The sequence below is a fragment of the Pseudorasbora parva genome, chromosome 2 (assembly GCF_024679245.1).
Source record: "Pseudorasbora parva isolate DD20220531a chromosome 2, ASM2467924v1, whole genome shotgun sequence".
Taxonomy (NCBI): domain Eukaryota; kingdom Metazoa; phylum Chordata; class Actinopteri; order Cypriniformes; family Gobionidae; genus Pseudorasbora; species Pseudorasbora parva.
Window position 1 is genome coordinate 35,382,142 of NC_090173.1, and position 27,847 is coordinate 35,409,988.

At 37.0% G+C, this 27,847-nt stretch overlaps 2 protein-coding genes across 6 annotated transcripts in view; both read left to right on the forward strand.

Annotated features, from left to right (window-relative positions):
* Positions 1-19,518, forward strand: part of ca10b (carbonic anhydrase Xb) — a 31,270-nt gene extending 11,752 nt beyond the window's left edge. Inside the window, exons 3-9 of the mRNA XM_067418119.1 lie at positions 2,681-2,823; positions 7,309-7,494; positions 12,496-12,591; positions 14,646-14,718; positions 17,867-18,021; positions 18,174-18,345; positions 18,540-19,518. Coding sequence (XP_067274220.1) covers positions 2,681-2,823; positions 7,309-7,494; positions 12,496-12,591; positions 14,646-14,718; positions 17,867-18,021; positions 18,174-18,345; positions 18,540-18,562 — 848 coding nt within the window. The 3' untranslated portion in view covers positions 18,563-19,518. The remainder of the gene's footprint in view (positions 1-2,680; positions 2,824-7,308; positions 7,495-12,495; positions 12,592-14,645; positions 14,719-17,866; positions 18,022-18,173; positions 18,346-18,539) is intronic.
* Positions 19,519-20,148: 630 nt separating this feature from the next.
* On the forward strand, positions 20,149-27,407 carry smarce1 (SWI/SNF related, matrix associated, actin dependent regulator of chromatin, subfamily e, member 1). 5 transcript variants are annotated; one of them, XM_067418133.1, is made up of 11 exons: positions 20,149-20,221; positions 21,068-21,120; positions 21,430-21,473; positions 22,405-22,503; positions 23,290-23,382; positions 23,876-24,007; positions 24,087-24,258; positions 25,738-25,910; positions 25,992-26,093; positions 26,205-26,439; positions 26,529-27,407. In XM_067418133.1, the coding sequence occupies exons 2-11, from the start codon at positions 21,114-21,116 to the stop codon at positions 26,744-26,746; spliced, it is 1,275 nt and encodes a 424-aa protein (XP_067274234.1). In that variant the 5' UTR covers positions 20,149-20,221; positions 21,068-21,113; the 3' UTR covers positions 26,747-27,407. The 5 variants fall into 5 exon arrangements, with proteins under 5 accessions (XP_067274234.1, XP_067274258.1, XP_067274243.1 ...); XM_067418157.1 differs by lacking the exon at positions 22,405-22,503 and having other exon boundaries at positions 20,150-20,221; XM_067418142.1 differs by having other exon boundaries at positions 20,210-21,120; positions 23,290-23,370.
* Positions 27,408-27,847: the final 440 nt, after the last annotated feature.

Consider the following 27,847-nt stretch of genomic DNA (forward strand, 5'->3'; position numbering starts at 1 on the left):
CTCGTCTTCCGCTGCCTTGGCTCTTCCTTTTATGCTCCCGTCACTTGGCCGCGAGATGAGACCGGTGCGTCACGCAGCTGGTACTCATTACCACTCGTCACCGGCCCGCTCTCATGGTCCCTCGCCCCGCTGCTTGCCACACCACATATTCATCTGAAAAAAGAAAGTCAAATACACATAGGATGGCTTGAAAATAAGTAAATAATTACATTTTTGAGGTGTAACTATCCCTTTAAACAAAAAAGGCTACTGCTGTTGTTGTTGTTGTTTTTTTTGGGTTTTTTTAAGGCAAGGTTTGTTATAGAGTTACTTTTTTTGTGTTGCCTCTCTTTAAAAAAAATGCAACACTCTAAATAATGCTGGGTTAAAAACAACACAAGTTGGTTTGAAACTGGACAAATTCAGAAATCCAGAATTTGGGTTGTTTGAATGGGTCCATTCACTGGGTTCAAACAACCCAATTTCTGGGTTTGTCCATTTTCAAACCAACTTGGGTTGTTTTTAACCCAGCATTATTTAGAGTGACGATATATTTGTACCATATTGTTTTTCGGCCAGTATCAGATATGTTAAAATATTTAAAAATCTCTCTGTACTTACCATATAATGGATGATATTGGATACTTAATTGTTTATTTATTTTTACATTTAGATTACCTTTACCATCATCTAATACTCAAGTTCATCTTTAAAAACACTAATAATTTAATAATAGCATAAAATGTAATGTTTACCTAATCTCAAATTGAATATCCGTGTTTCATACACTAAATTCACTTTTAGCATTTTTATCAATGAGAATTTTAATATTGGTGCATCCAAAAGCATAAACAAATGTATAAATCATGCCTGGTTTGAGAGCAAAAAAGATTTAAAAAAAATATATTAATATGTTTATATTTACAGTTTTTGTATTTCTCAATTTTCCAGTTCAATACGACACAACTATACACTGTAAAAAAAATAATCAGATTAAATGTAATTTTAAAAAAAAATCAGACCCCAATTGAAATTTTTCTAGTGGCTGATCACATCTAAATTGTTCTGCTGGCCAAATTGAATTTCTGTGAATTGATGCAATTTAATTCACAGAAAATCTATTTGGCCAACTTAAACATGTTGATGTTATGTTCAGTCACTAGAAAATTATCAATTGGGGCCTATTTTTTTTTTTTTTTTTTTTACAGTGTAGTGTCTGACAACCCTGTAGCTTTATAATTTTGATATCTTACATAAGCCTACATTTCTTCCTCCTTTCCATTTTAATAAACAGTTGCATATTCTGTTTGTCCTTGACATTTAAGAAAGCACATAGAGAGGCAGTGAAAGTGAGAAGTGAGAAAAAAAGAAGAAAAAAAAAACAATTTCACATAATGAGCTCAGTGGCTGTTAGGATGCCAGACAAAAGCAGGATTACATCTTAGTTAGATCACAGTTTTGGAAACAATCATTTATTTGGGTCACTGTACAAAGTGATGCTGAAAATACACGAATAGCGCGTAAATACCTTTCATGCATTCGAAGGAACAGAGCTTGTGTTATTCCACAGTTTCCTAGCGTAATCTTTGTATCTAATGCATTTTCTCATTCTGATTTAATACGACAACACATCACGTAGCCTAGCCCGTTTACTCCCACAGAGGAAAATCAGGTCGGGGATCGCTTGTTCATGCAGGATAAATCTGTTTATAATCTCAGCCTATGGGGACAAAAGGTGATACTCTTTGCATTAAAACATCCAAGCTCTTGGTGATTGACATGGTCATTGTGGAGGTCAGGGTCTCAATATCATTTGCGCTTATGCTCCTGTCACTAACCCAATGCTGGATTCCGTTAAAGGGACAGCTCAAAAATACAATACTGTTATGATTTGCTCACCCTCATGTCATTTACAAATTTAAAACTCTTTCTTCTGTGGAACATAAAAGAAGATATTTTGAAAAATGTTTTTTTTTTTTGCCCATACAATTGAAGTTGATTGTCTCCAATGTTGTATTTTGTTGTTTCACAGAAGATAGAAAGTTTTGGAATGACATGAGGCTGAGTAAATCATGACAGAACTTTCATTTTTTGCTGATAGTATATCTTTTTAAAGACATGGTGTCTAGGGGTTGGCTCCTCTCTTGAGCTGTCATATTAATTTTCAAAACAAATATGAGGTTTGAGGTTCAGTGCACTAATAAAGACTTCCAATCAGCAATAACGTTGTTTACTGTTTTAGGACTGTGAAAAATCTCAGAGAATAAATTAAGCATATAAGGTCAAGTATGTCCTTTGGCTGTGTGGCTAATGTGACTAATTCCATCTGTGTTTCTTTTTTTTTTTCATGAGTTTGTTTTTGCGAAGCGAAACGCATTAACATGCACTTCTTTCATTTGGATGCATAATAATGACCTCAAAAGAGAACCGGTGCTGCGCCTGGTAATTAAGTGGTAAAATTGATTGCTTGTCAAATGGTTGCCTCAAAAGATCTCAACCACTAGATCCAAACTCAAAAACAACATTTACACCATGGATGGGGCTAAAGGAGGAAATTTGGGATGAGCAATTTGAGATAATCCCAAACATATCCCCCGCCAATCAGATCATGACCCATTACAAAACGGCAAACGCATCAGTCTGCTGCTGAAATTTAAAGCAAATGCTCTGAAATTCACTTTTTATGTTTATATTTTACTAGTGCCATCTTTCTGGGGACTAGTTAACACTGCCTGGAACCTGTGCGCCATTGGGAAGAGACAGTCGCCTGTCAACATCGAAACCAGTCGAATGATTTTTGACCCCTTTCTCAACCCTCTACGACTCAATGCAGGGCAACGTAAGGTAAGTTCCAGAAGGATACTGGATATCATATTTTCATACAATACACCTTGGATAATCCTTTCTCTATAATATCCGTTTAATCATAAAGTAACTATTTTTCACATTATTTAAACTGCTAGAAAATGTACAGTCACACAATTCACTTTAGACCACTGTCCTGTTATTCACTGGAATTTTGACAAGATCGGGTCACACGGCATAACCCCAGCTTAGCGGCCCATTTGTCATATCTAATCACATTCTGTATTTACTTCTATGGCTGTTGTTTAGACAGCTAGCTGTTCGGTTTGTTTGCTGAATCTTAATTCCTTGGATGACTTTTTTATATACCTCTATTGGCCAATGAAGCAGATCTTCAATTATTTTTGCCAAGCATAATAGTGAAGCCTTCCAAATGAAGCCTTTGAAGATGGTTAATGCTTCACGACTGTTAGTTTGTTACAACGGTGCTGTAATGAGATCGCTAATTCTCTTCGGCGTGCGAAATTGCTTGCCATTTGCTTTCAATGAAGTGCACCTGCAGTTGGTCAGCAGATTAGTGTGACTAAACTCATTTACCAGACACAAATGCAGCGTTTGATTATTGACGGTTGGTATACATCAGATATTGCTCTGACCTCTAAAGGGATTTAGGTGGTTGTTGTCACACAGATCTTGAGTGCAAACGGGGGGATATTATTACACCGTGCTTGGGGGAAAGGAAGGAGTTAATTCCTCATTTAACATCCTGTTTTATGATTAATGCTGCTGTGCATCTGCTGGGGGAGATTAGGCAGGCTCACCATCTGTGCTGACAGGGCCTGTCAGTGAGGAATTCTCCAGTGAAGCTCCAAGAGGTTGTGGTTATGGATGATATACCATAGTTCATCTTCTCTCAATAATACATGAGTACCCTAGACTTAGTCAGGAACCCAGAATAAAAGTGTGCCTGTGTTGTCCTCTGGAGGTTTTTCTGCTCTTATTTCAAGAGACCCAATTACATTTATGCATTGCTCCTTTGAGCTTGTTATGACTGTGCTCTGTTTGTGGGGAGTTGATGTTATTCCAAGAGAAAATTCCATTGGAGACCTAAATGTTCTCCATGAATTCAAGTCAGTTTGATTGGTTAGTGACGTTTGTTACCAGAGGGCTGTTAAATAATGGAATTTGTGCATGAAAACTGTAGGCTTAATGGAAAGGTTTATGGTCTCTTTTAGATAGAAGGCACTCATTCATTCTTAAGTTGCTGAATGGAAATACTGGATTTGTTTTGTTTAATTTTGTTCTTTTTGTTTTGGTCTCTTTAGTTGCATTAATTGTGAGATATAAAGTCAAACCATCTTCTCTCAATAATACATGAGTACCCTAGACTTAGTCAGGAACCCAGAATAAAAGTGTGCCTGTGTCAAAATTATTCAGACATCAGATATATATTTTTTACTAGTGTGTGCAGGACACGATAGTTAGTGACGATAGCAAAATAAAGGTAGCTCTGACTATACCCAAAATATTCTTCATACAGTGCACTACTAGTAAAACCAAAATTATTCAGACACTTTGACCTGACCATGTTTTGCTTAAAGGCACAATATGTAGTTTTTTGCCACTAGAAGTCACCTGTTCAAAACAAAGGCGCAGCTTGATGATGTCGAGATGGAGAGCAGATTAATGAGAGATGTCGTCTTCACCTCACAACCTGTGGAAAAGAATCGGGACAAAACTCGGGCAGTTCATGGATCATGTTAATGGATGAGATTACTACTGTTACTGCAGTAGGAAGCAGAGCGAAAAGGATGTTGTGGGAGCGCAACATTGCCTCTGGGGCGATTGCTAATGAGATATGAGCACGTCACGTCACATTGTGCTATAGTCGCCGCTTCCACTTCTTCCAGTCAAGCATATGTGGGGTAACGCAGTGCCGTTTATCATATTAAAAACATTTGAGGTTGTTGAAAATGATGCACTAACGTTAGTCACTGTGTTAAGCTTGGCGGCTACTATATACACTTGTTATACTCTTCAGTAAGCTAGATCAAAATTAGGCATGATTAAACATCCCGTGATGTTTTATCATGCCTAATTTTGATCTAGCTTACTAGTTTACGTGATCTAGCTTAATCAAGTAAACGAAATTCTAACAATAAGTGTTTAGCTATATAACAATGATTCAGTTTCTGTCTATAAAAGTATCCAAACAGTTTAAAGCATCTCTGGTGTTTCCATGTTTTCTACAAAATATCGAAGGTATCGTGGGTACACGCAGGTATGATAGTCGACGCACGAGACGGTCCATGTCCAAAAGAATTCTCTGGATTTAAACATTCTTGGAAACATCTGGGATAATGCACACTAGCCAACAAAACATACAACTTTGTTCTAGTGGTTTTTGGATATTTTAGTCTAATCTAATTTTTTAGATAAAAAGATCGTACATATTGTGCCTTTAAGTGTTTTTTGTAATTGCTAATGTGACCTTTTACACCACAGACTGAAGAAAATTAAGCATAGACCCTTTTCACAGACTGTAATGACAAAATTTAGTGTATTTTCTTTTAAAATGTATGTACATTTATAACACTAATACTTTGTATTTTATTACTTTGCATCAAATTACAAAAAACAAGTCACCGCTGCTGTGAGTTTCTAATGATTCACTGCTGTTATCAATCTCACTCTATTGTTCCCTCTTTTTGAAAGTTATAAAATCACTATTGAGGCGTTTTCTTCTTCTTCTTCTTCTTTTTTTTTTTTTTTTTTGCTATTTGAGCAAATGGGCACACAAAACAAATAATTTAATGTCATTCACTTTCATTCATAGTTATAAAAGTTAACTCAACTATGATGACTTCCGCTCTGAGAAATCACAAAATGTGAAAAGGGTATATTGCTTGGTAATTGGTTGACATAAATTGGTATTATCTAATTGTGTACTGATTGGTTGATTGTAATCCATTAGATACCTTTCTATAAAAGTCATCTGATATTATATTAAGATGAATTTGTTTTGAATCAGTTAAACTCTGAGTTCTTGTCATATTTTATTACCATTTTCTAAACTAGATTTTACAATTTTACAATTAAACTGTGATAATTTGAGAAAATTTTGAAGGTGTCTGAATAAATTTTGTTTTGACTGTACAAATATTAATGTATGGTTAAAATATTAAATAAAGTCTCACTGTGAGATTACATTGCAGCTGTGAGACATGAAGTCATGACTGTAAGATACAGTGTTGTTATTGTTAACTAAAACTGTTCAAAATGATTTTTGTTGATGGAATAAAGCTGAAATAAAATATAAATATTAGATGAAACTGTTAAACTTGAAAAATGTTTGTCTTTAACTGAAATAAGATAAATTTAGTACTAAAATGACTAAAACTGAAGTAAATAAATAAATAAATATATTTATTTATTTATTTATGAATAAATAGATTTTGAAAAACTAATAAAAGAACAACACAATTACTAAAACTTTGACTAAAATGAAAATATAAAAATAAGCCAGTTCAAAATATTGATTGATGTTATAATAATATATAAATATTACTAAAATATTTCTGGTGAGAAATAAAGTTGTGTAATACCAAGTTGGAATTACAGGAGATAAAGTTGCAATCACAAGAAATAGGCACAAATGTGAGATATGAAGTTGCAATTGTACGAAATAAAGAGACAACTGTGAGATAAAGTTGCAGTTGTGAGATATAAAGGAATTATGAGGAAAAAAGTCAGAGTTGGAAATGGGCTTCCACAGTGTTTCGGTGGACAGTTGTGATTAATGCTGTGAATAATGAGTGTCATTCCAAGTGCTATAGTTCAGCTTAAGTTGCCGTTTTATTCTAAATTATTTCAGAGCTACAGTTCAAAGTGATCATAATTACCTCTTGCTCAGAATTTATCCAGATGAAACGTCAGGCTAAATGTATTTCTCATTCTCATATTCCTGGGGGATCAGCACTTCTTAAACTGTCTCTAGATCACAAATGAGCCAACTATATTCACTCATTTGAAATCTCCCATTAGAATACATTCACAAATGCTCTCACAGCTGTTTACAAAGATGTTCTGATCAGTGGGGCTCCATAAAAAGACACATTTTGATCTCAGTTATTAATTACATAAATAGCAATGTTACCACCAAATAAAAGCAAAAGATTCCAGGTGTTGTTTTCCATTTATAGGCTCTCGTCTTTCTGCTCAGATGCACTTTCTACATAATTCCTACCTCAGCAGTTGCACCTGTCAACCAGGTTTACCTGAAAAAACCTCAGTCCATCAGAACTAACTAATGTGTTTATTGTAATCGTAGCTATTTTTCCAGGAATTCCCTGTGCGGGAGACACAATGTCCAAAAGCACATGTAATGCCTTTTAGCCTAGCCAGGTGAAAACGGCTTCACCTTTGTCCTCCCAGATGTACTCCTTCTAAACATGAAATCACATAATATTGTTTTATCATAAAAGGTCAAAAATAAGACTGTCTGATCTAGAATTTTTTTTTCAGGTCAGTGGAACGATGTATAACACGGGCCGGCACGTGTCCCTGCGCCCAGACAAGTCACACCTGGTGAACATCTCTGGCGGGCCGCTGAGCTACAGCTACAGGCTGGAGGAGATCCGGCTTCACTTTGGCAGCGAGGACAGCCGGGGCTCCGAGCACCTGCTCAATGGCCAGGCCTTCCCTGGAGAGGTGAGCCAACATAGAGCCTGGAAATACATCATTTCTGTGGGATTCAATTAAACCTGTCTTCCTTCAAACGCCTGGATGCGGCGTCAAAACCTGGCACTTAGTTAATGTAGTAGGCCAAATTGTGAAATGAGGGCCTTTTATCCAATTAGTTTTATACTAGAAATGAAAACTCTTCTTTCCTTTGACAACATGAAACAAGATAACAAAATGAGACATCATTTGAGCAGATCAAAGAAACGTTCCAAAGTCAAATCAATTGTTAAATTTTTCAATAGTGCTACATTTGTGATTTCTCTGAATATGTGCGCATTATGTCACTGAATTTACATTAATAAAGTCTAGTCATCTTTTATTCAGGATTAAGGGCAGAGGTCATGATTATGTAAGTGATTTTGCTGTAAGAACAGCAAATTAATCATTTTCCAGTTTGCACAGTCACAGGATATGAATTGGTCTTGTGGTGTAAATGCTTATAGGGAGTACAGACGGACCCCATCCATCACAGTGGTTCTCATTAAAGCTTTTGTGGAGCCTAGTTCTTGACACTAATTTGTCTTAATCTAATCTATTCAAAAATACATTAAAATTCAATGCATACATATACTACCGTTCAAAAGTTTGGGATCGGCAAGATTTGAAAATGTATTTAAAAGTAGTCTCTTATCCTCATCAAGGCAAAAACACAATAAAAACAGGAATGTAATTTTTATTACAATTTAAAATAACCAGTTTCTATCTGAATATATTTTTACGTGTAATTTATTCCTGGTGTATCAAAGCAGAATTTTCAGCATCATTACGCCAGTCTTCAGTGTCACATGATCTTTCAGAAATCATTCTAATATGATGATTTGCTGCTCAAGAAACATTTATTATTATTATTAGCAATAATGAAAATGTATGTTTTTTTACAGCCTTCTTTGATGAATTGAAAGTTCAAAAGAACAGCTTTTTTAATGGAAAGCGTTTGTAATATTATACTGCACAATACAGTTCAAATGTGAATACTTTTTTTCTGCAAGGATGCATTAAATTGATCAAAATAGAGTGTGACAATAAATAAATAATATGACAATAAAGACATTTATTGTTACAAAAGCTTTCTATTTCAGACAAATTATGTTCTTTTGAACTTTCTATTTATCAAAGAATCCTGAATTTTCTATTTTCTACATTGATGATAATAAATGTTTCTTGAGCAAAAACTCATATTAGAATGACTTCTGAAGGATCATGTGACTGGAGTAATGATGCTGAAAATACAGCTTTACATCTCAGAAATAAATTACTTTTTAAAGTATATTAAAATAAAAAACAGTAACAGCTTTCCACAATATTCCTGTTTTTACTGTATTTTCCTGTTACTGTACTGTATTGAGCCAGTTTTCAACCTGTTAAGAACAACCAGGGTGTCCGCGGGGTTTTAAAAAGTATTAAAAAGTGATAAATCAAAATGGTCAAATTTAAGGCCATTAGAAGTGTTAAATGTGGTCTCAAAGGTATTATTTTTTTCCAAATTAGGTATTATTTTACCTATCTGTGTTCGCATTAGTTCGTTTAAATATGGGATTTAGCATATCTGGGCACATAATCAAAAATCTCTCGTCTCCGTCTCAACCTATGGTCTCAACGTATGTTTGATGCTGACGTCATATTCAGTGGTCGTTCGGCATCATCTCAGAACACTGCGCGCTCAACAGAAGTGGCTGGCTTACGTTTTATTGTACGTTTTTTTATTGTAACTTGACTTGCTTCAAGGCATATCTTCAACCACGATCCTCATAAAAGCAATCTTAAATGATTTATATAAAGTCTAAAATGAACAAAAAGAGTTGTGAGAGAATGAGGCGCGATCCATAGACGGTATATAAACAGTGAGATCCGCGTGGCTGTCTGCTCTTAAAGGGACAGCAGCCAATAAAGCTTTCTGTCAGTAAAGTAAAAGGGTAACTAAACCCCTGTTCACAGCCTAACTCCGCCCTCTGGCAATATTTGAAAAGGGAACAGAGAAAATAACTCGCTGCTCTTGACCAAATAACTTTTGTAGCTTTAATAAGGATTAACTATTTTATTTATAGTTTATGCAGTGCAGACTGCATATAACTTTGATAACTTTATTAAATATCTGTATATTTCCTAACTGTTAAGACAGGAAGGGCAGGAGTAAACATGACATTTATTATGGGTTTATGTTAGCATTGTTTTAAGTTTACTTAAATTAAAAACTGTTATATTTTTGAAGCCTAATAATAAATGTAAAAAAGTAGCTGTATTAAGCTGTATAAAAAGATGGCATTTAAACAAGCATTTAAAATATACTGTGTTTATGTTGTTTCTACAATAATTTGATTAACAGTGAAATTATTATGTAAAAAAATATATTAAAAATGTACAAAACATTTATTTTTTATTGCGATTAATTGCGATTAATCACAGAAAAAATGTTCAACAACTTATCGCAGCTATAGAAATGTTATATTTGGCTCAGGTTTTGTTGTTGGAAAAAAAAACACTAAATAATTTAATTGTTGAATTACCAATTATTAATTGAAATCAAATGTGTATGCAGTAATGCTTCTCCTTAACCAACCTTTGTGAATGTTGAGATCTATTTTACTGTGTCTGAATGATAACTTATAACAGATTTCCTCCTGGTGTCGATTCTAAATCTATTCTTTTTTGTTTGTTATATATGTCAAAATCTGTGTTAATAATAGAAAGGTCGCAGATTAGCACTTGCAATTCAGTGTCGTGATGGTTATAAAAATATTCTGAAGGTAGTAAAAAAAGGTATTAAAAAGTAGTAAATTTAACTTAAAGGGGGGTGAAACAGTCAGTTTCAGTCAGTGTCATGTCAATCTTGAGTACCTATAGAGTAGCATTGCATCCTGCATATCTCCGAAAAGTCTTTATTTTTTTTATAATTATATAAGAAAGATGCGCTGTTCCGAGTCTTTCCGAAAAAAGCCGAGCGGGTGGGGGCGTGTCGTGTGAGCGGAGCTAAATAATGACGTGTGCGCTGCTGCTATTGTGTTGAGTCGAGTGCGTCGTAAAGCTGTGTCATCCCTAACAGCGGGAAAAAAACTTTATTCAAAATAAAAAAATGGCTTTTAATCAGATACAGCCATACATCTATGATCCGGAATCAGACCCAGAGGCTGCAGTTGAACAGGAGCAGCAGCAAAAACGACTAGAGCAGGACGTCTCTATGTGGTACAAGTTATACACTAACTATATAATATGCTTAGCGGCTTGTGTTATTTACATATTTATACTTGAATTATATCGTCGTATTTTTGTCTTTGAAGGTGTACATGTGGGAAGTGCAGTTGTGCACGTGTGTGTGTGTGTTTACGCGTGGTTTGTGTAGACGTTAGTAAGCGGACTGGTTTTGCACGGCAGGCTAAGTTAGTGTTTACATAGAAAGACACGGAATAATAGCGCATTTGAATGAAGAAGCGTGCTTATTTAGTTCAACATATTTCCCCACTCTTTGTGTATTGTTGTTTGGAGTGCTTTTACAATACACAAACATAAAGTTACACATATAGTGGCCAGCTAAACAAATGTACACGCACTACACATCGCATGCTCCATTGATCAATTAACTATACGTGATCATGTTTGGGCTACTTGATGAGCATAGGCAAAAACACAGACATTTGAAGCAGTCTAACTCACCGCCCGCGGTTCTAACGTTGGGACCTTTATCGTTGGGACTGCTCCATCCTTCAGCATTAGGCGATCGGGAAAATCCGGCGTCGAGCTGGGCCTTGTTTATGAAACAGTCGGCACCGAAATGCAGCGAACAGATATAAACATTCGCGCAACTCAGTTGCTGATCCGGAAAAGCAAATTACATCCACTGTTGCCTTAACGCGGGGTTTTTGGGGAATCTGTGCAGGACTGTCTTGGTCTGGCAACCAAAAACGCACTTTTTTGGTGACATTGTAATTGTGCACATCACCTGTGCAGCAGCCTACGAGCCACCGCTTTGATGGGCGTAGCCTGTTACTTTCGCTCTCTCCCTCTCTCTCTCACGCGCTTCCGGTAGAATTGTCCGTAAGGCCCATACAAGGAAATTCCACCCCCATTAACGTCAAAGGGGACGCATGATCGCAAAAAACTTGCCGAAACTTATGACTAACCGGAAGTAGTATTTTTGACAAAGAAATACTCCCATCAAACGTCCACCTTAACTTTTGAAACTTTGTCCATGTTTAGTATGGGATTCCAAGTCTTTAACAGTGTAAAAAGATCAGTATGCATGAAACAGCATTTCACCCCCCCCCCCCCCCCCTTTAAGGATTGCTGTATATACCCTGACAACAAATTGTGCCAGACATATCAAATAATTTTAACGAGTTGAAATGTTTACACTTAATCTTGGTGCAAAGATGTGCGACCCTCTCTGATCCTCACCTCACCTCTGATTTCACTAAAGTCAGCAGCTTCTCTTCATTTTCCTAATCCAAATGAGGTTATATGGGTAGCAGCTTTCCAACAACTTCATTTTGAAGCTGACAAGCAAGCTCATTATAACTGATGACTGAAGCATATTTTCTAATGAGTTCCAATGCAATTTTGAGCCACTGAAAATTAAGCAGCAGATTTCCTGGCTTCCATCTCTCCGCTTTCATTGAGCTCCGCTGAAAGAACGATAAAGTAGAATTGAGGAGCATAAAGGAGCTTCATAATGTTCCCATTAACAATTCATTAACAATTTATACACAACACACAGCAAAATATTTATACGGATTAATGTACTGACCTCCATTACAGTGTCACACAAGATTACAAGCTGACATAAAGAAAGTTAATTGAGTTATGCTGTTATATTCACATCATTTATGGGCATATTTTATGGATTATAACTGTTTTAAAAAAGTAGAGCTCAGCGGGTCGTACAGTCACAATGGTTTGGCTCCATGCATACTTTTACATAGCAGGTGTTTGTTAATGTCTTCCTGGAAGTCACACTTATTTTTTTTCTTTTCACAGGTGCAGCTCATCCATTATAATCAGGATTTATATTTAAATTACAGTGATGCTGCCAGGAGTCCTAATGGAATTGCAGTTGTTTCTATCTTTATGAAGGTTTGTAGACTCTTTAAATGTATACAGTGGAAAGGAGACAATTTATTAATAGTCTTAAAAAATCATTAATCTTTATCAAACATTATACAGTAAACAGGTCTGGTCAAATATTAATGTACATGAATCAGTATGCCATAAACTTAAATGTAATGGTTTGTTATTTTTGCATTATATAATGTTGTAATTTTATTCATTGAAATGTTGCATGCCCTATTATTAAAGCAGCGTTAGTGTTAATGAATATTTAAAACTTAACATGGACTAATCTAATAGAAATTGCACTTAGACTAACTTTTTTATCGTTTTTTTTTTTCTTTCTCAAATGTTAAGCAAATATAAAAGAAAAAAAATATTAAAAATATATAAAATCTGACAGCAGTATTCTGCCACTATTGTCTCATATCCACCACATTCATTATGCATCCATGTTGCTTCAAGGGAACAAGTTATTGCATTATGTAATTCCTAATAAAATATAATTCATTTCTGAATCTAAAATATTTAAAAGATATGACATTACTCACTCACAGTAATAATTTTTGATGGGCGCAAAATAAATACAATTATTTTCTGATAACAATTCCATTGGGTAAAAATGTGCATCAGAGCAGAACAATTTGGCGCACCAGGACCGAAAAAGATTTTCTAATTGACTGCCAGGATAAAATATAACCAGTAAAAGCTTTTTATTGTTTTATTCAAAGTCACCGCTTCATTATTAATCATTGCCTTGTCATTGCATTATGTGTTTGCAAAGTGCACTGCATAAGTTTCTGATTCATCAAGTAATAGTGAGAATCTATCCATGAAGTAAAACTTAGTCATGACTTAAGAGCTCTGTGGAATTGTTCAATATTATGTTTTTTTATGAGATATGTCATGGAGAGTACTGGGACTTCTGTTTGACTTCACATGCATGATTACAAAATTAGCAACAGCAGTGTAAATAAGACTGGCAAGTGGTCAAGCCATATTAATTATTCATGCCCCGGTGCATGCTGGGAAAAGGCAGAATGGAATGGAACCACTAATTTAGTTTTTTAGGGTAGGCTTATTTAAACTAAAAAAGCGGTCACTTATATGTTTAAAGCTGCACTGAGATGCAAGACTTGTGCTCCTGAAATGTCTAAATAAGAAAACATTTAAATATCAAATATCATAATGATGGCAAATATTACATTTGGGGTCTTGACATGAGAATTAACTAATTTGCCTTGATCTTTTGACAAATAATAGGTTTTTGTACCATTAAAAAACTTGCAGGTTTCATAGCTTAAAATGTCCTACTCATTATAAACAAGGCATTTATAATCTCTTCTCTATATAAGCTCTATCAAGCTCAAAAAATGGCTTGTTTTGATATTGTGGCATATGTGATGTCACACGGACAGAAACATTTGTATAATATGACTGCCTCCAGAGCAAGATATGGAGGAATGTGCATCATCGCATCATAGGCCCCGCCCACTGGCGTTCATGCGAGCGGCATGTTGAAAGTCTTGTGTTCTGTTTATTAACCACTTTTCTCCTCCAAACTAAAGTGAGACAATGGTGGAGATTCCCTGGCATTTAACCTCATCACACAGCATGACGTAAGACTTACAGATTGCAGCAGGAATTGCCTCCCTGATGGTTTGAATCGTGACTTCTGTGTAAATTAGGGCAGAACTGCCACAGTTCAGATGAAGGTGTTGCAGTATTACAGCCCCATCCAGCTCCACCCCGTTCGCTTTCATCCCACTTCGCGGTGATCGTGATGTCGGGGAATCTCCACCATTCTGCTACTAATGAAGGCACATGGATGAAAGCCATTCATCTTCAGTACATGAAAAAAACACGTCCAGACACCCCTAGAATAAATTCTACTAGACTATTATTGATTATGCTTGAGATATGGTGAAGGCGTAATGAAATATCTCAGCAGTAAGTTAACGCTCATGTCATTTGTGATTAATGTACTGAACACCATGTTTTATGAAACTCTGCCTTTTCATCGGAATAAGCTGCAGAAATCTGGTTTTAAATAATGTTTTCTTTGATATCTGACTCTTCAGATTTCAGAGCCTACAAATTTATTTCTAAACCGTATGCTGAACAGAGAGACCATTACAAGGATTACATATAAACGTAAGTGCCCACAAATATTTTGTCATTAATGTCAGTGAAGCCGGGGGTGCACTTTTTTTTGCACTTTTTAACATTTAAAGCTGTTTTTTATTAGCATAACATTTTAAATCATATTAATTGTATTAACATTTGACTGAAAACTGCCTCCAAAAGTATTATTAAATCTAATGGTTTCCACAGTCTGAAATGTGAAATAGACCTTTGAAACGCTTAAAGGTGCCCTAGAATGATTTGAAACAATATGTTAAATTGTTCTCTGATATCTACATAGATATCTGGCTTATTTAAGGGCAAACATGTCCAGATACAGTTTTACAGGTCCATTTACAATCCTAGAAATTGTCCCTAGGATGTAATGCTCTGTTTTTGCCTTATTTGGAAGAGTCATGAATATTAATGTTGAGCTCTGCTCTGATTGGCTTATTTCAGCAGCTCACAGCACACAGCAGTTCAGTTGTTTAGCGAAGCGGCTCGTGAGTCCTGACAGAACACAGACCGACTGAATGACACTTTAAGCAGAACATCTCAAATGGAGATTGATAAAATGCAGCTTACTTGTTTATTGGTTTTTTCAGATCATCCTCGCGTGTGAGAGAGAGAGCTGGCGTACATATGGTTGCCAGATTGTAGGGATGCACGATATTATCGGCAGGACATCGGAATCGGCCAATAAAAGCTTTGAATATAAAAATCGGCATCGGCCAATATGAAAAAATGATGCCGATATGCCTTGCCAATATGATAACGTGTAGATATGCGCCTGCAAGAACTCACGTGTGCAAGGAGAGCTACAGCGATGAGACCATGTCAGCACTGCGGTCATTCTTGAAGTGAAAACAAGCAAATACATAGCATGTACAGTGATTTATATTGACTGTTTTTAAATGCTGCCTTGAATTTGTGAATGCGCTTGACCATCAGCAGCAGATTTGCCTGGTTTTCACAACAACTAGACAGAAAACGAACCCAAAACAAGCCCAATCGCATCTCCCCACTCTCTAGCCTAGCGCGTGCAGCCGCCTCCACAGCAGCAGAAGCTCCTCCAGGTCCTAGTGCCCACCCGCCAGACCGCTATAAATTTATACATGCACTGGGGGCGCTGTTGTTACAGTTATACAATGAAAAGTAGAATACACAAATGAATTGAAGTTACTTCTTGTTCAGAATAAACAAATAAGTAATGATTTCATAAATCACAAGCAAGACACGTGTAAATTAAATACTTTTATTTTTAAATAAAAGTATATTTTATTTAAAAGATTATTGTATAATCTGTGATAAAATTTTAGGAAATGGATGATGAAAAATAATCCAAGGAGCTCTACAATAATTGTAGAGTTGAAAGACAGCATCAACGGATGTCATGCCACCCCCACTTCATGTGCACAGAGGTTAAATCCAAAAATACAATATTTAGGTTACAGCTGCATCTGGGGTGAAAAATGACTGACTTTATTATTGTTATTTTCAGGGCACTTAATATACTCTTATCATACAAATAACTTTATTAACATTTATTTATCTTCAAAAATAATCCTTTTAGTAAGGAGACCTCAGAAATCTGAAACCAGAATAAATAAATAAAACTTTTTGCTCAAAATGGTGTTGTTTCCAAACAACGGGAAAAAATAAACATATATCGGCATCAGTATCGGCATCAGCCAAAATGAGCTGAAAAATATCGGCATATCGGATATTGGCAAAAATCCAATATCGTGCATCCCTACCAGATTGTACATGTTTAGGTAAAACACCGGATAGTATACGTGTTCTTTTCACAGAAAAGCTCTGATTGGGGGATTTAAATGACTGAAATCTGGCAACCGCAATCACAAATACTCGAAGGCTGCTCTTTTCCCCCCGACAAAACCAAAACCAGTGCTTTTGTTCAAGTTATTATTTTTTAAACGACATTTTAGACTCGTCTTTTTTCGTCAACGATATTGCATGTTTATATAACGTTAGTCACAATGTAGGCTACGCAGTGACTGTGATGTACTCTGAAATACAAGCATGCAAAAACATCATACTTCAGTTATCAAAATATGTATTTTATATAAAAAATAAATTGAAGCCTTGTCAAATGACTTTTGCTTTAACTTATATGGTGGAGAAGGTGACATTAGCTAGAAGGATCGAGTGAAAGATCTGTAATGTTAAGTAACTAAACTGTAACTGTAAACTTGTAATATGAAGTAATATTAACCTTTGTCATTAGACACACTATTTAGTTTTGTATGGTACTTGGAGTTTCCTATTGTAACTGTACTAGCGTCTTATGTTATCTAGACAATGCAGTCTCTCTAAGAAACTTTCAATTCAATCAGAAATTTTTTAAACAGTCAATAAGTGGATGAATCCCTATTTACTGATTGCAGGAATATAGTTGTAATTGCCACTTTCTTCAGTTTTAGACGCTGAGCGAAGCTTGCTTGATATTGTTCCACGTTAGAAGAACTGTCTGTGGTGAAATGGGCCGAGCAAACAAATGATTTTGAATTAAATTGTTGCCGTACCCGATTATAATAAACATCAACCATGACTGTTGACATTTTTAATCTGTGGGAAGGGTAGAAAAGTCCTCATGTCTCCTGCACAGCCTGGAACATGACATTTGGGTCCATGATCTGCCATTTTCACTCTCCTCGCATGACGCTTGTTTTCCTGATGAATCGGCTCCGTCAGTTCCGCCTTACAATGAACATGTTTGGACATATGCAAATGTTGGGGGCGTACATATAAATGATCCCCAACGCTTACGTCACATGTGGCGTTATGTTGAGAATCGCTTATTTTTCCGTGGTGTTTTTCATGCACGAGATTTACATATGAAGGAGGAGGCAATGGTGTTTGAGACTCACAGTATGTGATGTCAATGTTAATTCAATTTTTCATTCTAGGGCACCTTTAATGAAAAATAAACTTGGCTTTGTATTACCACCTGGTGGTCTTGGATAAGAAGTAATATTTTATTCTCTTAGCATTGCCATCAGAACAAAATAATAGTAATAGCGATATGATAATATCCTGTATTGTCCTGTCGGAATGTATCTAGACATCTTAGAGTGATGAAATCCTTGGAATATTTTAATGTAAGCGTGTGTGATTGATCTCAGCCCATCGCTTGCTTTAAACTATATCTTTTCAGATGATGCATACTTACTGATGGGGCTCGATATTGAGGAGCTGTATCCCGAAACCTCCCGTTTTATCACATATGAAGGGTCAATTACTATTCCACCGTGCCTTGAGACAGCCACCTGGATATTAATGAATAGACCAATTTACATCTCACAGATAGAGGTGAAATGTTAAAACTTCTGACACATATTTCTCTGTTTATTATATTATATTATATTATATTATATTATATTATATTATATTATATTATATTATATTATATTATTAAATATAACCCAGATTAACACTTAATCACTTTTCCAATATCTCATCAGATGCAGTCTCTTCGTCTCCTCAGTCAAAACCAGCCGTCTCAGATCTTTCTCAGTATGGGTGACAACATGCGGCCGACCCAGCCACTGCACCAACGCTGCATCCGGACCAACATCAACTTCAGTCAGAGACGGGACTGTCCTAACAACCGTGTGCTGAGGCCACAATACAGAGGTCTGTGTCACACATCAGTTACATACCCAGGCTCTGTGTCGTAAACACACTGTTCAGTAAAGTTGAGCACTCTAATTAGACACTTCGATCATTGCTCTTGAAACAGATGGAAATGAAACGTTTGTCTTTGTGAATAACTGTTATGCTTCACAAAGAAAGTTATCTGATGACACATTCTCTGCTTCTCTTTTCAGTGAATGAATGGCTTCTGAAATAAAGGCTTGATGTGGATTAGTTACTTCAGCAATGTGACCAACGGACAGAGGACGATAGGATACATACTCTTCAATAAAAATATATGAAATTACTTTTATACTTGTTTACATGTTTATAACAATATATATATATATGTATATCGAAGACATTGAGAACCATTTCAATCAGACAGGACTGGTTCTCAGAGACACTGGCTCTTCGGCTCACTCTAGAAGAACTGTTGTCTGCTCTTGTTTCTTGCATCCGGACAGCAGGTGCATTCAAGACTTACTGAAGCGAATTAAAAAATACCTTTGCTCTATGGACAGGGATTGAAACTTTACTTTGACACCAGGCGAACAAAAGGATCTCAAGCCTAAATCTTGGTCTATTTGGAGCATGTTGCCTTCTCTACGTAAGTGTTTACAGTGCTACATGAATTGAGTTATATCTGCCCAATAAATATTTGAAGTGGTGAATATTTCTCTTAAATTTTTTAATGACATTTTTGAATCTGGCGTATCACAAGCTGCAAAGTTGGTGCTGCCAATCAAAATAAAGCATAATTAAGTCTGAATATTGGTGTTTTTTAAAATATGTTGACATGATGCTCAGAAGGAAAGGTTTCAGTCATGTTATGTAATGGATTTGATGAATATTTAGTGACAAAATATGTAATAAAGTGTGTAAACGAGAGCCAACCAATCTGGCAGATTTAGTAACAAAAACTGCCCTATGTTGGATTTAATTAAATAAGCATTATGCATTGCATTTTCAAATGTCTTATTTTTCATACTTGTATGGCTAATCTTTAAATATAATATGTATGTACATTTTGCAGTAAATGTATAAACTGTGAGATTATACACCATGCCAATTAATGCTTATTTACACTTAAGATTCAGTTATGTGATATATGTCTCACTCACAAATGTACAAATATGAGACATTGAAAAGAGAATAAAATTTAAAAAATTGGTCAAATTGTTTTTACTGCTAAAAACCTGACAAAATATTGGCGTTTTTGCTGATAAATGCACTGTTGTTCAAAAGTTTGGGGTTGGTAAGACTTATATTTTTGAAAGAAGTTTATGCTCACCAAGGCTACATTTATTTGATTAATAAATACATTAAAAAACATAATATTGTCAAATATAATTTAAAAAAATGGTTTGATTTTTAATGTAATTTATTAAGGTTTAAAGGGTAATGAATTATTTTAATATGCTGCTTTAGTGTTCAAACTATGTTAATATTCAGGATTCTTTAGAAAGTTCACAAGAACATAATTTATTTAAAATATTTTTTTTTTGTAACCTTATAACTGTATTTACTGCCACTTTACGTCAACTGCATCATTGCTGAATTACAACACGTAATAACGTCCTAGACTTCCTGACCTCAAACTTTTAGTTGTGGAACCTTTCCAACAGTAATGTATGAATAAATTAGGTAGTTGTGTTTGTTAAATCGTTCTAAACGGGGCAGATTTGATGCTAAATCAAACAGAACAGGCAGTTTTAGCGTCCATAATTGTCTCTACTCGTGTCTGGTGGTCAGACTCAGTCCAGTATTAGATTGCGGCCACTAGAGGGCAGAAATGTGCTGAAAATCAGGTCAGATGCAGCTCAAAATGTGTCACATCCTGGCGAAGCACCATTGAAGGAACAAAGAAGCTGGGGTGAGTGTTCGTTAACGCTGTGCGTTTTATTACAAATTACTGGTTTCAGCAAACAACATAGCATCCGTAGTGCAACATAAAAAGCATGCCTGTTTTAAAATGCCGTTTTTTATACGTATCACAATTTTCCTTTCTTAAACGGTTGTCGGGCTTTAGTTTTAGCCTGTTAGCTAATGCTGTTTCTATAACACCGGGTTGTTTATAAATTATCAGAAAATTAAGACAATTTTGAAAAAGCTGTACACAATCCAAAGAACGTAAAACACATTTTCTTCATGAAATGCGAATATGAATTCGTGTTTCATATGACGGTTTAATGTTACGTTATTCAGCTAACGTTAGCCAGTTTCATTCATTGATGTTTTTCATGTTAGCATATCCACCGTTCATGTCTATGGGATGCTTATAGCCCGCAAAGTACAACACCTTTACATTACTTTTCGTATGAATAACCTTTATTTTTCCTCCTTGTAGCTGTTGTTGTATTACTTTAATCAAAAAATTAACCACTTGGCGAGCTGCAAGCCCACTCGCCTCATTGTGTGCGCCATTTATCCTCATCCATTGCAGGCCTGAGGTCCATAAACTCATCTCATTTTATTCCTATTAAATCCACCTCTTTATTTACACACAAACACACACACACAGAGAGAGTTGGCTGTTTAATCAAACAATGTCTTCGAATTTTACATTTAAGCCAGGTGGGTGCATTGCTGTTTTAAACCAAAAATATTTTAACAAAAAGCAGGTTGATTTATGAATGTCTTCAGCACGAGAAAGTTGATCATGTTGTTGCACACATTGAAAGCATGCCTATTCGTCTAATAAGTGTTTGCCCTATTGCAGAACCAAATGATGGGGATAGCCTGATATCCTCAATCCTACAAACAAGATGTCAAGTAAGAGAACATTTCAGTTGATTGGTTAAAGCCCACCCATCTTGATCAGATCTTCAGAAATGACTTTATTAAAGATGCTTTGCTGTTTCTTTATTTGATATTTCACTAAATAAAGTGTAAATGTGTAAATATGGGTGTGCTTATCTTATAAATGTAATTGACCATGACATTTGTGGAGTGAATACATTTTTGCACACTGAACTGATGCAGATGTGACGAATAAGTAGGCTTTACCACTGGTGAATAATATTAAATTAATTTCAATAAAGTCAATTAATTTTTTTTCCTTGCCTTCTCTTCCTCTAACAGAGCGGCCACCATATGCCCCTGCCCCCACCCCCGCCCCCACAACAGTAAGTATCCAGAACATGCCAATCATCCATATGGCCCCTCCCCTCCATCACCCAAACCTATACCTTAGGTTCCTTAGAGATGAGAGGAAAGGATTGTGGGAAGGTCACAGCATCACATGGGGTGGCTTTTATTATTTTTGTGCACAGAAAATGCCATGTCAATCCATAAGTTGCTGAGGATACTACTTCATTTAGACTTCAAGAATAGTGATGATGATAATAAATAATTAAGGCTGCCTGATATTGTAAAAACAAAATTGTGGTGCAATTTTCTGGGTAGGTTTGTGTCAATGATGATAATTATTGTGATTTAATAAATAAAAATGTAAAGTGAAATGTATTAGAATAATCATATAGTATAACTAAACTTATAATGCTAATAGTTATGGCTAAATTTTTAAATGTTAAACTGTCAAGCTTTTATTTGTTTAAGTCTTTCACATAATTTAATCATTGTACATTAAGATGGACACTGAGAACCATTAACGGTAATTTAGCATTGATGCGTTTCTCCACATGCATGCTTGGAAGACTTAAATCCTGTGTGGTTGAAATATTAGATCCAAATCCCTGTTGATTACATGTAGCGTACCAGAACTGTTATTCCCAAAAGGTTAGAGAGCCATTATTCAGATTGTATACGCCACCACGAGCTTTGGCTCAAATACCCCTGATCCGAATCCTTAAAATATACAAAGCCTTTTTTGAACGTCATTGCGTCCCACCACCACCCATAGTGCCTGTGGCTTTGCTACAAATGGATGTAGAGTAATGCCAGGGTTGTGCTGCTATCAAAGATTGCTGCTTTTTGCATGTTTTATGCAAATCATGAAAGAAAACGAAAGCAGGTTCTCCTTTTCATTTTATTTGTCCCTTCCTCCCTTGTTTGTGTCATTTCTCATTCGTGTTTTGTCTCATTTGTCTCCATCAGCAAATGCCCACCACCCCTGGGTTTGTGGGGTACAACCCATACAGCCATCTGGCCTACAACAACTACAGGCTGGGAGGGAACCCCGGCGGGAACAACAGGGTAATGGTTCGACCGGTGCCAACTAGGGCCCTAGCGACAGCCGAGGGACTAAATGCCCAGACGAGAGGACGCTAAAGCTAACTTACATGGCCTGACTATGAAATAGAGTGAAATGCTTTGCTCTTACACTGTACAGACTCGTTTTATAGAGTTGAAGGTGTCTGTCGGGTAGTAGATTCGAGTCTTGGGTAGTTGTGTAGCTCTTAACTAGTAGCTTCCATAATCCTCATGCTTCTGTCAAGCAGTCACTCTCTGTAATGTCTGGATGGGTGTGATTGACGCAGAATGGGTTGTAGCTCCAGAGTGATTGCTTCTCAGAACTATTCCCCCTTTCCCCTGTCGGCCATCCTATCACTTCATCATGCACGAGAGCCAACGGCCGTTCGCCCGCATGGCTTTAGAGGCCAGTGCCAAACTCCGCAACTTGGCACGACTCCTTAACAAGCTTGAGGCGTTTTAGCTGTTGGCTGGTTTCATCCAAACCTCTGCAGAATGATTTTTGGCTTTACAAGACAGTTGCTTTGTGTCCAAAAGTGCGTAATGCATGGCCTTGTTGGCGTAATGTTAACGAGCTGTCGTGCTGCATTTCGTTTTCCATTCAGGTACGTCTCCCGCTCCGTTTGCGAAGCGCTTCATGTCGTCATTGTTTCTTTCATTTGTGCTTTTTGCCTCCTGTCCCTTTCTCTCCATAGTGCTCCATTATGACAGTTCTATGTTTTCTGTGATGACCACATGTGCCCTTTGTGATCTCTAATGCCCCGTGTGGGCCTTTTTCCCTTTCCACAGAACTCCTCAGGGATCACCGTTCCTAAGCCGCCCAAACCGCCCGACAAGCCGCTGATGCCCTACATGCGGTATAGCCGGAAGGTAAGCAGGAAGGTAAGACACCCACGGTGTCTGCTTTTACTGCTTGTAAATTGAGGAGAGCGCTTCTGCGATCATCTCGAAGGCTGAGGGGCGGTCAGTGGCCTGACTCTGCTCCTTCAGATGGTAGACCCCAACATCGCTTCATTGCTTTCTTCTCTTCAACAAGGCTGGGAAGCTGACATCTATTCTGATCTACTCATTTGAGACTATAAACTTTGCTCCATTTCCTTTATGTTATGAGCAAAGCATTTTAAAATATGAACGTAAAGCAGTTAGGGTTTTCAGTGCTGCTTAAATTTATAATAGATACTTCAAATAAGCTTAATGACATGTTCAGATCAATTCCTCTTATTTCTCTCTCCTGCTCTGCATTCATCCTTTAATTTTGGACTAGCTAGAAAAATTGGTGCACTTTCTCCCTATCCTTTTGGAAAAATGCAACCCTCTCCGTCCCGGAACCCAGACTGCTGTGTCGACCCTTTACTGACACTTGTGTCTTTCATAGGTTTGGGACCAAGTTAAAGCCTCTAATCCTGACCTGAAGTTATGGGAGATTGGGAAGATCATCGGTGGCATGTGGAGGGACCTTACTGATGAGGAAAAACAGGATTATTTAAATGAATACGAGGCTGAGAAGGTTTGTTCCTACTTTCAGGTTTATTTTAAAATATTACTGGGAAATCGTTACAGGCACTTAGCAATTTATTTCCCCGCAGATTGAGTATAATGACTCTTTGAAAGCCTACCACAACTCTCCAGCCTACCTGGCGTACGTCAACGCTAAGAACCGCGCTGAAGCCGCTCTAGAAGAAGAAAGTCGGCAGAGGCAGTCGCGGCTAGACAAGGGCGAACCCTATATGAGCATCCAGCCTGCTGAGGACCCTGATGGTGAGATTGACGTCTTTATGGCCCAAACATAATACTGTGATTTATGTGATGTTACCTGTGTTGTGACTGAACATCAGTAACATCAATGATTGCAGAAAGCCTAATTACATGGATTAAAATTACTGGATTTATCCCACAAAATTTGCATAACAGTAAAAGTAACTGCACCTCTGATCCAATCTAGTAAAATGCCACATTCACATGCAAATTTTGATTTATTTAAAGTGATTCAAAAAGCTGGTGCTTTTTCGCTCCCTTATGCTGAATGTTCATCCTACATTTTGACATTTCAGGCTGAATTACCTACTGTTTTTATGCAGTTAAAGTGGGCTATTATAATGGCAACAGTATGTAAAAAAAAATATATACTCGATAATGTCAGATAGCACATCTTTAAAACAACAATAACGATATTATTGCAGACAATGTATATCGATAGGAGCACAGATCTGTGTCTCTGAAGGGATTTTAGTACAGTGAACTCATTGTCATGTTCAAGAAACCAATTTAAAATGACTCAAGCTTTATGACATGGTGCATTATCCTGCTGGAAGTAGCCATCAAAGGATAGGTACACGGTCCACTCTTCAGACCAGGTAATACATGCTTCATGAAAACATAAACCAAAAAAATGTATAATCAAAATTAAAAGATTACCTGTCCAGCAGAAATACAGCTGTCAAGGAGTCGTTTTTCAGCCCCTTGAGGTCCCTCAGTTCTCGCCATCGTTGGAAAGCCACGCCGTTATTTACTCGCGTTTCATTTCTTTGTTTATCTTAAAGACTTTTTGTGCATTGCCTTTCTTGTACTGTCTTCCTTTTTTTGCATTGTTTGCCTTTGCTGACTGCAAAACCCGGCACTGAATTTTGAGTGCTCTTTCTCTGCCATTGTTTTGCCTAGGTTTCATGCCTCTTGAACTGCTCAAATTAAACGGGTGCGGGCACGTGGGCAGATCCTGTAGCGAAAGCAGTGGTACCAGATCATGGTAGCAATAGAGAGTGACAGTCGCCCAAGCCAATCACTTGTTTCGGCCCGAACGAAAATGATGAGCGGAGTTTATAGCAGATTAAAAAGTCTAGAGTCACTCGATTTTTATACTCTCCTTTTCAGAGTACTTATATTTTAATTATTTATTGACATATAAAGAAAGTTTAAACAATTAGGACAAAAGTGTTTTAGATCATTTCTACCTACCCTACCTTTAAGGCTTTGCCTATTTTACATTTGATTAGGATATATTTTGAAGTGGCAGTGGATTTCATAATCCGCCCCTTGCAGAAGTAAACCTTCAAGACTTATTCTTAGTGAATTAATTGTCGTCCAAAAGTTAAATAATAGAGCCATTCAGATTTTCTTTGTCAGAAAATACTTTACTGTACCATTCAAATTGGCCTAATTTTTAAAAGGATGTTCTGAAACGCATGCACTTTGAGAAACTTGTTCTGTATTGATTGATTCTCAATATGAAATGTCTCTTAGACTATGACGACGGTTTCTCCATGAAGCATACAGCGGCAGCTCGTTTCCAGAGGAACCACCGGCTCATCAGCGACATCCTTAGTGAGGTTGTGGTGCCTGATGTTCGCTCAGTGGTGACCACCGCTCGCATGCAAGTCCTCAAACGCCAAGTACAATCCCTCATGGTGCATCAGGTAGGTTGGGCATGTTAAAGACAAAGATATTAAACACAAGACCTTATTTAATCATCCAGGTTTCGTTTTTCTTCTAAACAGCGAAAGCTTGAAGCAGAGCTACTTCAAATCGAGGACCGACATCAGGAGAAGAAGAGGAGATTCCTGGAAAGCACAGACTCCTTTAATACTGAGCTCAAACGGGTGTGAAATTCTGTTTGATCGGTGAACTAATAGCCCATCTGTTTAGCCTGAGCTCAAATGCCAAAAGCACTGTCAGTGATTGATGTGCAGTTTTGTGTTTTGTTTATTTAGCTGTGTAGTCTGAAAGTGGAGGTGGACATGGAGAAGCTGGCAGCCGAAATGGCGGCTGCAGAGGAGGCTGCTCGCCGGAGGGCGGAGGAGAGAGAGCGGGAAGCTGCAGAGCAGGTGGAGAAAGCTGCTCAAGAAGAGCAACAGCCAGCTGGGGTCCAGGCCAATGCTAACACGGAACAAACCTCCACCAGCGAGACCAAGGATGGAGAAGACAAGTCCACCCCGATGGAGACTGGTCAGACCTGTACCAGTCTATTCTCTAACTCTGAATATAGAAGAAGAATAAAAGCTGTTTTACTGACCTTTGTGGTGTCTGTCCTGCAGAAACTCTGGCTGAAGCTTCTGAAGGATCTCAGGAGGCTGAGCAAGGCGCACCAGCTGCAGCGGGAGAGAAACCAGCCCAGCCTGAGCCTGCAGAGGGCGCTACAGATGAGGGCACCAGCGACAGCACCGCTCCGTCTGAGAGCAGCTCCGGACCCCCAGCGGAACCCCAGGCATCAGATAACACCCCTGAGGAGAGGCTGCCCACCCAGACACAATAATCCCCACCCCCGTAATCTACATGTTCATTAACCAAGTCTCACTTCACTCTGTGTAGTCATGTCCTTTAGGATTTGTCATTTAATCCTATGACCTGCCAGTACAGTGAGTGAGAATAGTGAAGATTTTTACTGTTTCCCCATAATATTCCACAATACAATGTTTTGTAAGGATAGCAGAATCTTAATTGGCTTTCCACCTCTACTTGATCTGACACGCTGACCCTCATGTGACAAGCCCACTTGAGTACTTTATATCTTCTCGGCCATTACAATTATCATTCTAAAGTGAAAGTAACTTGGGCAAATGTTAAATAAAATGTAACGCTTGCATCCTACAGTCACCAAATGCTTGTTTTATCTACCTGTGGCAGTTATTTTATGGTTTATTTTTTTCATCCTTTTATAGTTTGGTTGAGTAGTCTGTGGGTTGTATCAATTTTTTTTTTCTCTCTCAATCTTTCTTTTTTATTATTATTTTTTTTTACTTAAAATAAAGCCATGCTAACACGGTCATGATTTTCCAGATTGACCGCACAGAGCAGAGGGACATTATTCTGTTGGTATTTTGATGGCGTGGTATTACTTTAAGCCTCTGGATTATTGTGTATTGTATTGTTGGAAGGTATTCCCTCAATAAAGTGATTTATATGTCTGTTTTAAACATCTGTCCCTCTTGTCTGCTGGTTTATGGTTTTGGCAATTGGTGGTTGTGTTCGAGTTTAAAAGCCAATGTTTAATAGTATTAGTTTGATTTTAATATATTTAAAAGCAGAAAACTGGATCAAGTGTCTGGTTAGGCTGTCTGCAAGGTATTTCAACCAGTGCCACATATTTTTCAGGTTTTGTGTATGATTAAATGGAATGTAGTTTTCCAGATTTTGTACAGACTGTAAGTAATAAACAAAGAAAATCCATATCTAATTCAAAACCCCTCTAGCAAAATCCATTTAAAAGCAGTAATGTTTTATTCAGTGAAAAAACACTTTTACATTTGTTCTTGTCTCTGATTTTGGGTTTAGTTTTTTTTATTTTGATCTATTTTTCAGATGAAAGTTACATCCATTTTTCATTAAATGTTGCTGACCATGAAGACAAGCATTT

Coding starts and splice junctions, on each gene's coding strand:
- smarce1 (XM_067418133.1), top strand. Junction 23,383..23,875: donor GCCGGAAGGTAAGCAGGAAG/GTAAGACACCCA, acceptor TGTCTTTCATAG/GTTTGGGACCAAGTTAAAGC. Junction 24,259..25,737: donor GCCTGCTGAGGACCCTGATG/GTGAGATTGACG, acceptor AATGTCTCTTAG/ACTATGACGACGGTTTCTCC.